General features: G+C 38.8%; 1 protein-coding gene across 1 annotated transcript in view; it reads left to right on the forward strand.

The window, feature by feature from the left end:
• The window catches only part of LOC126272793 (uncharacterized), a 102,942-nt gene that overhangs the window by 58,010 nt on the left and 32,872 nt on the right, over positions 1 to 12,060 (forward strand). The window contains exon 5 of the mRNA XM_049975943.1: positions 4,427 to 4,494. Within this exon, the coding sequence (XP_049831900.1) occupies positions 4,427 to 4,494 (68 nt within the window). The remainder of the gene's footprint in view (positions 1 to 4,426; positions 4,495 to 12,060) is intronic.

The raw sequence follows: 12,060 nt of genomic DNA on the forward strand, positions 1-12,060 counted from the left end.
CTAGTAATTCTGTGTGTGTGTTTGTGTGTTTTGTTCATGTGCCTGTCTGCCGGCACTTTCCCGCTTGGTAAGTCTTGGAATCTTTGTTTTTAATATATTTATAAATAGTCGTGTAGACTAAGCATAATTACTCTGTCAGAAAGGTTGACAGACAGGTTTAAAAAAAAAAACAAAATTACATCTACCAAGTTGTGATCCTGGCTCTTGTCGAAGTATTTGGCTATCAATACACAGTTGCCAATGTTTCTGGAGGTATTGAAAGCAAGCAGGAAAATTTCCTACTGAATTGCTTGTTAACGTCATTTGTCACAGCCTCTTGGATGTCTGTGATATCTTGATGAAGCTTTCCTTTCAGTCACTTCTTCACTTTTGGGGAAAGAAAAAATTGCTAGATGAGAATTCAGGTGAACATGGTGGATGTGGGATGGCAGAAACAGAACGTCTTGGTTACAGGTAAAGCAGTATGGGGCCTCAAATTGTCCATGCAGTTAGAACCAGTCTTTGGAATGTCACAAATCAGGACGGTGACATCAATTTGCTTGTTGCAAACATTTCAAGACTGTCAATGTAAAGAGTTAGGTTCACTATGTGACCTGGAGGAACATGCTGACGATGAATTAATCTTTTACTATCAAAGAATGTGATCACTGTCTTTGTTCTTGAAGGTTGTTGTTTGACTCTATTCGAGGCTGGTGATCCATGGCTCCACCATTCATCACATTGACAATTTGTGCGAAGTTCATACTGGTAGTACCAACTTTCATCCCCAGCAATAATCTTTTACAGAAATCTAGGATTACTTCTGACTCTGTCCAGTATTTCAGCAGAAATTCTTCATCTGTCCTCATTCTGTTCATCTGTTAGGGTGCAAGGGACGAGTTTTGCAATAAGTTTCCATTTCCCTACATCTTTGCATAAAATTTTATGACACACATGATAATTCAAATTAAGTTCTGATATTGCGTGCACAGTTATATGATGGTCTTCTTGCAAAAATGCCTTACACACTGCATGTTTGCATCGGTATGTGCTGTAGACTGACAACCAACTCTGGGTTGTCTTGCACCGAATCTTTCCATTCAGGAAACCTGTTGCGGCACTCGAAAACCTGACTTCTGAAAGTGCCTTGCCTGCATATACTTGCTTAATCATTGTCCATGTTTCACTAGAAGGTTTGCTGAGGTTAATGCAGAACTTAATGTTCACTCTTTGCTCACAGACCTCATTCATTGTGTCACTGTAACTAATGCACCAAGAACCCAAACAGTGTTTTGCTAAGCACAGCCCTGCCACCTAATGAGTGTGCACGGAAACATGGCAGAGGTCATTTCAAGGATGATCACATAGGAGGTAACAGAAAAACAGCATTTGTTCCTACTTTGTGACAAAGAGAGTATAATGATACATAGTCCAGTTTAACTCTGGCATGTACAAGCATTAGTCCAACTGAGGCCTCTGTTGACAGATTCATACAGATAACCCCAGTTTACATCATACTGGATGACCAAAGCACTCTGTTTGACCATAGGTAAAAGAGTGGGTTAAACATAAAAAAATTAATGCTGTAAAAATACAGGGAATCCAAAAAGTAATTGTAATAAAATAAAATTTTGTCTGGAGGTGCACAATTCAAAAAATCATTAAGACGAATGTTACATTGTTTTTCATGTGGGGAGTAAAAATAGAGCATTGGCTGTCAAGTATGACATAATGTAACACTTGTCATAATGATTTTTGAATTGCATGCCTTCAGGCAAGATTGTGTTTTATTATAATTACTATTTGAATTTCCTGTGTTTTTATCTATAAAATTTTTTAGCTTCGTCTGAACACCTGACGGTTGCCTTGTGGTGAGCTTTCCCTGTTGACAAGTGTCTTAAGCCCCTATGCCTGAACCTCGCCCTACCCTCTGCCCCTGTGCCTCTCTTTTAGAGTATACCCACTGTATATTCCCATGCATTCCTTGTCGGTTAGTACCCAGACCACAAATTATGACAGATTTATTTGAACGATCTACAGTTTTTAGCCCCATGACCTTTGTGTGCCTGTTCCTCTAAGTTCTTCAGGAGTGTTATATTTCTGCCATTATGTACAATGACGACTTTAAGTTGTAGATGGGCTGGGACGTACTTACGTCTTGGCTCGTAACATCATTTGTTGCTTGTAATAGGTAGTGTCTTTATAGAGAAACAGATAGCCAATAAGTCATATTTTTTATGAAACATACCACCCTAGATTGCATTTTAATTAATAGTGGCTCAATGAGCAGTGTCCAAGCCACTCATCAATATTACTCTTGTCATATTCTGATAGTTCATATTCATGATCTTCTGACCTGACCTTAGCTGTGTTACCTGCTCAGTTGTTTTTCTCTGACTCCTAAGTCATATGGGTAACCCAAGGAACAGACAGGCCGACTGTTTGACTGGAGAATATACTACTTGCCCAGCAATTGCTTTGATGATCACGGGTGCATGTTTGTGGGTGCAGATGAGGCTTCTACTCACTCTGAACATCTGGTGGGCTAATGCCCTCTCTAATAAACTGTATTGAGGAGACAGCAGCTGCTGGTACTCCTCATTCAGTTCCTCCCGGAAGGACTCCACCATCCCATATTGTCTCCGAATCAATCATACCAGATTAAGCCATAGTTTATATTATGAGCCTTCCTCATGGCATTGTTGTAGAGTGTCATAGGCAGTAGATTGTATCCTGATAGAATGTCCCATCTTCCTGGCTGTCCACACCAATCTTGATGATCCAAGTATTCTGTTGTCTCTGATGATGGCAAATGATGTACATACAGTCAAATTGGTACTTTGATTCCTTAAAAAATCTGGTTTTCGTTGTCAGTTTTAATGTTTTAAACTATTTTAGGGGTAGGGTTGGGCGGATTGTGTTTGGTTGCCTTCTGGTGTGTTGTGGGGCCTGGTGGTCCCAAGACCATACCTCTGCTATCCGTCTTGGTCATCTCTCCTTTACTCTGTTTTTAATCATATGCAGATGTAGTTAGTCCTTTTCCTGCTGCAACCTGTTTTACTTTTGTAGGCAGTGCCTCTTCATTAACACACTGATGAAGACCAAACCTTAAGTTTCTTGTCTTAAGATACTGATGACAGAGACTGCTTTTATGCTTCTTCTGAGAGAGGTGGTTTTGTTTGTCTTAATGCATTCACTGTAGCAGATTGGGGGGTGGGACAGTTGTGGGATTGCCTCCACTACACGAGCCCTCGACGACTCTGAACTATGTCGACCCACATGCTGATGATGTGATTATTTGTGGCACCTTCTTTTACTATTGTCTGATTACTGATGACCATAAGGCTTTTATCCTTTTCACTTTTAGTATTATTGATCTTCTCACCATTCAGCTGGAAGGAATTAGCATCATACCCCTGTGTATAGTCTCTGGGGATTAGATGTGGGATGGGGATCATCAGCTCTCTTCCCTCCAAGCTGGCTTGACACTATACTTTCATCTCTCGTCCAGTTATTTTTCTTCCCTGGCACAACATTGCTTCGATTTTACAACACCTACTTACCTTACCTTACCTTACTATACCAGTTCAATCTGATATCTGGCTGACATTATTAACGCCAGATGAACTGTCCCATGACGGAGGGTCAGATGACCCTGTCTTTCAGTCCCTTAATCCCCAACCAACCAACGTAAAATGACAGAGAAACAAATTGTATTTTATCAGCTTTGGCATTCTTTCTGGAGCTCCATAACAGAAATTTTCCAGTATCATTATTAAATCAGCTTTAGTGATCTTTTTATTAAATGTATGAAATACGGATTGTTTTATTATATTCTTGTACTTGTTGGTACCACAATACACTTGTGTGAAATGACTTATTGTAAAAAGAAGATACTGGGGTTTGGTAGAGTGCTACTAAGATCAACTATTTATTCATAAAAAGTTAAAATGTTACACACACCAGCTGGTTGGAACACTACAGAGATTACAAGGTTAGGTGGTATAACCTTCTTCTTGGAGTCTGAACAGTCTAACAGTCTCATCTGTGTGTGTGTGTGTGTGTGTGTGTGTGTGTGTGTGTGTGTGTGTGTGTGTGTACACACACACACACACACACACACACACACATACACACATACACATACATACATCTGGGGGGGGGGGGGGGAGATTCACACACTTTGATAAAGAATACACACACACTAGCCTGTCAAACCTCTCAGACTTAGACAATCATTTTATTTCTCGTTGTAGCGCTCCCTCTTCTTTCCACCACCTCTTCATTCTTTCCTTTTCCTTATCCATCTATCTTCACAATACTCTCCTACATTCCTCAACCCACCCTGGCTGTAATATTTGTAATATTTTTAAGCTTCTTAAAGTAAATTATTGTATAAAATGTGTGTGTGCGTGTACTGATTCATGCTTTTTATTTCCGTCCTTAGCATTCCTGACGATGTTTTTGAAAGTGTGAAGATTCCTGCAGAATGCTGTGTAAACCTCTCATTGCCTGGTAAGTGGAAACAAAAAAAGATTCAAAACAGGGGTTTATTAATATTTGTATCCAGCAGCTTTATTATTGGTGACAAATCTGTGACTGATGTGACAATAGAAAACAGCAAAAGGAAAGCCAAAGTTTTAAATTTCACTTTTAAGGAATCATTCACGCTGTACAGTTGTACAGACATACCACCATTTGAGTGTTGAACAGGCACCCTTATGGAGGACAAAGCAATAGGCATCCCTGGCATTGCAAAGCAACTGAAATAGTTAAAAACAAACAAGTTGCCAGATCTAGATGGAACCCATATTCGGTTGTACAGAGAGTATCCCACACCGTTGGCTCCTTCTTAGCTTACATTAATCCTGACTCTCACCCAGTGCAATCCGAGGTGGCTGGAAAAAAAGTGCACGTGAATTCTGTATGTAAAAGGGTAAAAGAACACTTGCAAAATTACAGACCAATATTTTTAATATTCGTTTGCTGTAGAGTGCTTGGTATTTTCTAAGTTCAGATATAGTAAGTTCCCTTAAGACAGAGAAGCTTCTGTCCACAAATCAACACAGATCTAGAAAGCATCATTTGCATGAAACTCAGCTTGTCCTTTTCTCCTATGATATCCTGTGAGCCATGGATGAAGGGCAACTGGCACATTCCATATTCCTAGATATCCAGGAAGTGCTTGACACAGTGTCCCACTGCTCACTTTTAATAAAGGTCTGAGCATACAGAATAGGTTCCCAGACATGTCAGTGGCCCACAGACTTTTTAAGTAATAGAACTCCCATGTATCATACTCAGTGGCAAGTGTTCATCAGAGACAAGGGTATCGTCAGGAATGTTCCATACCATCTGCTGATGGGTAGGGTGAGCAGCAGTCTGCAAATGTTTGCTAATGATGATGTATTGTATGGGAAAGTATTGCAATGTAGTATATGGAAAAAATATTGTCACTGAGTGACAAGGATGATGCAGGATGACTGAGATGGAATTTCTATTGGTTTTATAAATGGGCAGGATGATCTGAATACAGAAAAATGTAAACTAATGAAGGTGAGGAAAAAAGGCAAATAGTAGGCTTCAGTTTATCAGGTGAATTTTATGAAAGTGTAGCTCATATGTGAAGGAGACCACTTGTAGAACACTAATGCAGCCCATTCTTGAATAGTGTTTGGAATGCCCACCAGGTCTGATTAAAGGAAGACATTGTGGCAATTCAGAGGTGTGATTCTAGATTTATTACCAATAGATTCTTATCAACATACGAATATTATGGAGATGTTTTATACACTCAAATGAGAAATCCCTGGAGGAAAGATGACTTTGTTTGCACAAGACACTATAGAGAAAATGTAAGAGAACTGGTATTTGCTGCTAACTGCAGCAAAATTATGCTGCCATCAATGTACATTTTGAATAAGCACTGCAAAGACAAGGTAAAAGAAACTAGGGCTCTTGTGGAGGCTTAGAGAATCTTTTATCTCTCACTTCATTTATGAGTAGAATAGAAGGGAAAAGGAAATGAACTGTATTGGTACTGCAGTGCAATATACGGTGGCTTTTGTAGTAGGAATATAGATGTAGATGTATCAGGAAGAGGTGATGTCATGAGAGTTTTCAGGGGAACATCTTAGCTCTGGAGGGGTAATCTACTGAACCTTTGATGGCCTGGATGGTACTGTGTAATGAGTGGGCTGCTGCTGATTGTCTTGGAAGGAGGGGGGGGGGGGGGGGGGGGTTTTGAGAGGTGTTGACTGGGAGGTCAAAATCCAGGATGTTGGAGTAAGATTTGAAAGAGGCTTAGATGGATTTCAGTTATGTAAAAGTGTTAAGCTGTTGCTTTGCCTTGATGAAAAATTAACTTTGAGAAATAAATGAAAATATGTGTTTTTTGCAATAATAATACCAGTGCTTTGTTGACTTTGAGGGGTGGTTTAGGTACAAAGAGCATGTTGAGGTGTGTAGAGACGTATTGTAAAAGCTGTCTTCTTGGCGTGTATGTATAAATGGGATGCACACCAGTTCCCACACATTTGCAGCAGCATAACCACCAAGAATTAGTTATGGCAGACTGTATGTATTGTTCATATGGCAGATACCTATCTGCCAAATCATATTAGGTACGAGCTGAAGTCTTGCTACAGAAATGTGCAGAGCCACAGAACTAATATATGAATCACTTAAATGTCTAAAATGAGGAAATGTGGGCTAAACAGAAACATCTAGAAAGCTACTGTATTCAGTTTGCTGGCATGTCAACTTGACGATGAAATTTCATGACATGTTGAATGACAAAGGGAACTCATAAAATTGGCGAGTAAAATGCAATGGATGTGCATTAACATTACAAAGGACAATTCACAACAAGCAAGTGGTGTTTGGCAATAATTTGTCTTTCAAGAATTAATGTTTGTAGTCATTTTTTACCCTTAGTGGAGAACAACTACACCGAACTACCAGATGGAGGAGGATGATGATGATGATGATGATTCAGTGCAAAGATCTTGTTGCACATTGGCATTTCTGCATAGTTAACTGCTGCTATAGCACCAGACTTAGAAACCAGCAGTTCATCACACTTCACATTAGAGGTTAAGAAATTGATATTTTGCTCCGGACATGAAAGTTATTAGTTGCGCACCAGAATGTGGTGTGTCTCCTCATCCAGGGTTAGAGTTCTGGGTACCCTCATCGTGCATTGACAAATTAGTGTGTGTAACAAGACGTTGATAATGACCAGAGCTATTTTAAGAAAAACTATTTAGTTTTGGAACACACAGTCATATTAGGTCCACTGTGTGAGTGCTATTGTGTTGTGGTCTTCAGTCCAAAGACTAGTTTGATGCAGCTTTCTATGTTAGCCTATCCTGTCCAAGCCTCTTCATATCTGTGCTACTACCACGCTTTACATCTGTTTCAACCTGTTTATTGGCTGCCCACTACAATTTTTATCCTCCTACATATCCTTCCATTATCAAATTGACAATTTCTTGGTCCCATGAACCTATCCCTTCTTGTAGTGAAGTTGCACCATAAATTTCATTTTGCCCCCAGTTCGATTCAATACCTCCTCATTTGTTATTTGATCTACCTTTTAATCTTCAGCACGCTTTCAGTAGCATGACATCTCAAAAGTTTGTCTTCTCTGAATTGCCTGACGTTTGTTTCACATCCCTACTGTGTTATGTTCAAGATACATATCTTCCGAAAAATTTTTGATTAAAAGTTAATGAATAGCTTTTTTTCAGAAATGCTTTTCTTGCTGTTCCCAATTTGCATTTTATATCTTCCCTACTTTGACCATCACTAGTTAATCTGCTGCCCAAAGAACTCATAATACACCTTATTTTTGCCAATAGTAAACATCGTCTAACTTCAAGTAATACTCACAGCAAGTAGTGATTGAAAGTTATATTTTATTGTGGATAACTTAAGATACTGCAGTTGAATGAGTGAAAAGTTCTTGTTTTAAATGGAAATAAACTAACTTTTTATGTTATATCAAACACCTGAAACACTAATCTATAGGCATAACTTTTATGGCCCATAAATAAGTATCCATTTAGTGGAAAGAGTGTAAAGTTATTTGAATCTCTTTCTAAGTGTTTAATCTATATTGCAGTGTGTGATAAGTGTGGATATTGCCTTCGGTTAATCAGACAGGGAATGGTATGTTTAAATTGCGGGTTGGAGCCCCATTGAGGTGATCGTAGTGGGAACTGAGTGGAGAATCCTTATAGGTTTTCCCAAGGAACTGCAAGCTGTGCAAAAAGTCAGGAGAATTGCTGAAGAGGAAGCAAAGATTTGTGCTTTCCAGGCTGAATTAGATGATGCACAATTTGACCTAGAAAGGCTGAAAGGGGAAAAGGACTGTGGGAACTGAGTAAAGGTAACAAACAGTGGGTGAAAGGAGAACAGCTCTTAGACTTACACATTTGAGCTTACAATATCTAATAAGTCTAACTTTTTACCTGAAGTAAGAGGGGAATAGTGTTATCCAGTGTAGGTCACAGCAGGGTGCAGCAGACTGAGTGAATAGAAACTAAGTGTACATAGGTACCAAAAGAGATTCGGAAGAAGAATCTTGCTACAAGGTAGTAGCCATGGGAGGGGTGTAGGCTGGATGACACAGGACAAATAAGGAACTGGGTACCCGGTCACAACCATTGTGAAGCAAACTGCTAGCTTTAGACAGGTTGGCAGGACATCGAAAATTTCTGGAAAGATTTTTGTAAAGAGAATAAAGTGGAGCCGGGAACAGCTTGGTTAAAGACAAAAATTACAGAATTATGGATGACTGGAAGAAATAGCAGCAGCAACTATGTGCATAATCAAGAGAGTCTTCTGGAGATTCTACACTGAAAAGACCAGCCCTGGATTAATCCCACTGAGAGTCATGTGAGCAAGGAGTTGAGCAGGCTGCTGCTAAGTGGAATGAAATGTCATAAGTGTACAGTGCCTATTGATCCAGTTGAGAGGTGTAAATAAGAGAAGGAAAGGTAAGGTGGCTCAGCATCTTGCAGAAAATGTATAGGGATAGCACTAACACACAAAGTAAGATCTCTTTGGTTACTGGTGTCAGAGGGGTACCTTCTTTAAGGTGTCTTATTGCGAAAGATATTAAAATAACTGAAGAATGCACGAAAAGTAAGATTAGCTTATTTCATCAGAATATAGGGTGAGTAATAAGATAGGAGAGGTTCTTGTGTTTCTGGAAAATTGAGAGAACCATGGAGATAGGCATACTATGCCTACCTGAGCACCATGTAACCACAGGGTTAGGGAAGTTAAAAGATTAAACTCTGAGATCTTACTGGTATGGAACTAATTTAGAAAGGGAGTTTTTAAGACAGGATACAAGCTCAAAAAACATTGAAACAAGTATTTTGTTGTGATCAGCACTTTGAAGTGAAGTGTGTGCATGTGAATTAACATTGAAAAATAGTTTACTTTTAATTGTAATCGAGGCACATAGATCCCTTACTAGGCTATCTGTTAGACATCAGTGAGCAGTTAAGTCTGTGGTAATTTCAATGTGATTTTCTAAAGAATTGTCATAGAAAAACTGATCTGGAAACCTTATTTGGATTGCACAGTTGATATCGCTAATTAATTTTCGAATGTAGGTGGATAAAGACATTGGGAACCTAATTAATGATATTTTCTCTGAAGCTCAAAGCAAGAAAATAAGATACCACATGTTGTAGATACTACTCAGTGGAATTCAGAATAATTAGTGACTACAGGGCAAAGATTTTTAGGAATAATTTAAGAGAGATGTCATGAGACGAACTTTATAAAGAACCAAACGCAGACAGAAAATTTAATCTTTTCCATGATATGAATTTATCATTATTTTAAAATACTTTCCACATAAGTTAATCAGAAATGGGATTAAGCAGCCATGTAAAAAAAAAAAAAAAAAAAAAAAAAAAAAAAAAAAAAAAAAAAAAAAAAAAAAAAAAAACATGGATCACTATAGGGATTTAAGTATCTTGTGAAAGAAAAAGGAAAATGTATCTGTTAGTAAGTACAAGTAAAGGACTTAAAGTAGTTGCACATTACAAAAATTGCTCAAATTAGTAAGGAAAGTTACTAAAAGGTCGGGGAACATCCATATAATATCAGACAGCAAACCTATATCTATATGGAATTTAGTAAAAAGAGGTGCGAGAACAGGCCATAGAACAGGATAATGTCGCTATTTATTTAAATGGAAAGGCTACAAATGATGAGTCACAAATAGCAAATGTGTTTAATCATTTCTTAAATGTAGTAGACACAGTTGGAAAAAAGACAAACAGTTAAAGGAAAAGATCAAAGCATATTTGGAAAAATCATAAAGTCAATCATATGAATGTCTCACCAACTTCTTCTGAAGTTCAGAAAATTGTATTTTCTCACAAAAATAAAAGCTCATCTGGATTGAGTGGTGTTTCCAACAGAGTTCTAGAGACTTGTTTCCATATAATAACTGCTGTCTTCCCTAGAAATATGTAGTGTATCACTAACTCGTAGAATTTTTGCAAAGGGATTGAAATATGCCCTTTGTAAGAAGGGCAACTATTGACTTGTTTCACTACTAAAATCATTTTCCAAAAATTTTGAGGTGATGTATTCTATACATACAATAGTATCCCACTGGAGCAACAATATCATCCTCAGTAAGTTGCACTTTGGATTCCAGAAGAGTTGCTCAGTTGAGAATACCATTTACACATTCACTCACCAAACTTTACAAGCACTAAAGATGAAAATGGCACTGGTTTGTACTTAAAGTGACATTTCTAATGCAGTTGACTGTTTGAATTGCAATATTATCTCAGATAGACTGAAGTTTTATGGAACTGACACTCTAGCCAGTCAGTGGATGCTATCCCGACCTACATTGAGATGATGAAAGACGTGATACTGATGTGCACATACACACGTGGTAGTAGTATCACTTAAACATATATAAAAGGTTAGTGCATTGGCAGAGCTGTCATATGTACTCAGGTGATTTGTGTGAAAAGGTTTGACTGATTATGGCTGCACAACGGGAAGCAACACAATTCAAAATTCAGAGATCCTCTGTATCAAGTGGGTGCTGCTACTACCAAATTTCAGGCATTACCTCTCACCACAGACAACACAGTAGCTGATGCCCTTCACTTAATGACGGAGAGCAGCAGTGGTTGTTTAAAGTTGTCAGACAAGCATCACTCGGTAGAGAAAGCGCGATATCAGTGTCAGACATACAGTGAACAGATTCGTTAGGATAGTGTGGCAAAATTTGGCATTAATGACGATGTCAGCAGACAATGGATGCAAGTGCCTTTGTTAACAGCACGTCACCTTGAGCCCCGTTCCTTGGCTTGTGATCTTATTGGTTGGACTAACGAAAACCATGGTGTGTCAGATGAGTGGAGATTTCAGTTCATAGGAGCTGATTATAGGATTTGAGTGTGGTGCAAACCTCACGAAGCGATGGACTTAAGTTGTTAGGAATGCACTGTGCAAGCAGGTAATGCTTCCGTAATGGTGTGGGCTGTGTTTAGCTGGTGGAAATGTTTGTGTTTGGCTACTTGGAGACCATTTGCAAATATTCATGGGCTTCTTGTTACCAAGTAACGATGAAATGTTTATGGATGACAATGCGCCATGTCACCAGGCCACAATTGTTCACGATTGGTTGAAGAACATTCTGGACAATTAGAGCAATGATTGCCAGAGCAGATTGCCAGACATGAATCCCAACAAACATTTATGGGACATAATTGGGAGGTGAGTTGGTGCACAAAATCCTACACCGGCAATATTTTCACACTAGATGGCTATAGAGGCAGCATGGCTCAATATGTCTGCAGGGGACCTCCAACTACTTGATAATACCCCATCGAGTTGCTGCACTACACTGAACAAAAGGGCTGGCATGATATTATGATGTACCCCATGACTTTTGTCACCTCAGTGTAAAAGACAGCAGAAAATCGTGTTTAGTAAGTCAGTCAATGTAAGTAATCTGACTGGGGAGAAATTATGTATGGGGTTACCCAAGGCTCATTCTTATGTCTGCTGCTGTTTCTCTTATATGTA

The sequence above is a fragment of the Schistocerca gregaria genome, chromosome 5 (genome assembly GCF_023897955.1).
Source record: "Schistocerca gregaria isolate iqSchGreg1 chromosome 5, iqSchGreg1.2, whole genome shotgun sequence".
Lineage (NCBI taxonomy): Eukaryota > Metazoa > Arthropoda > Insecta > Orthoptera > Acrididae > Schistocerca > Schistocerca gregaria.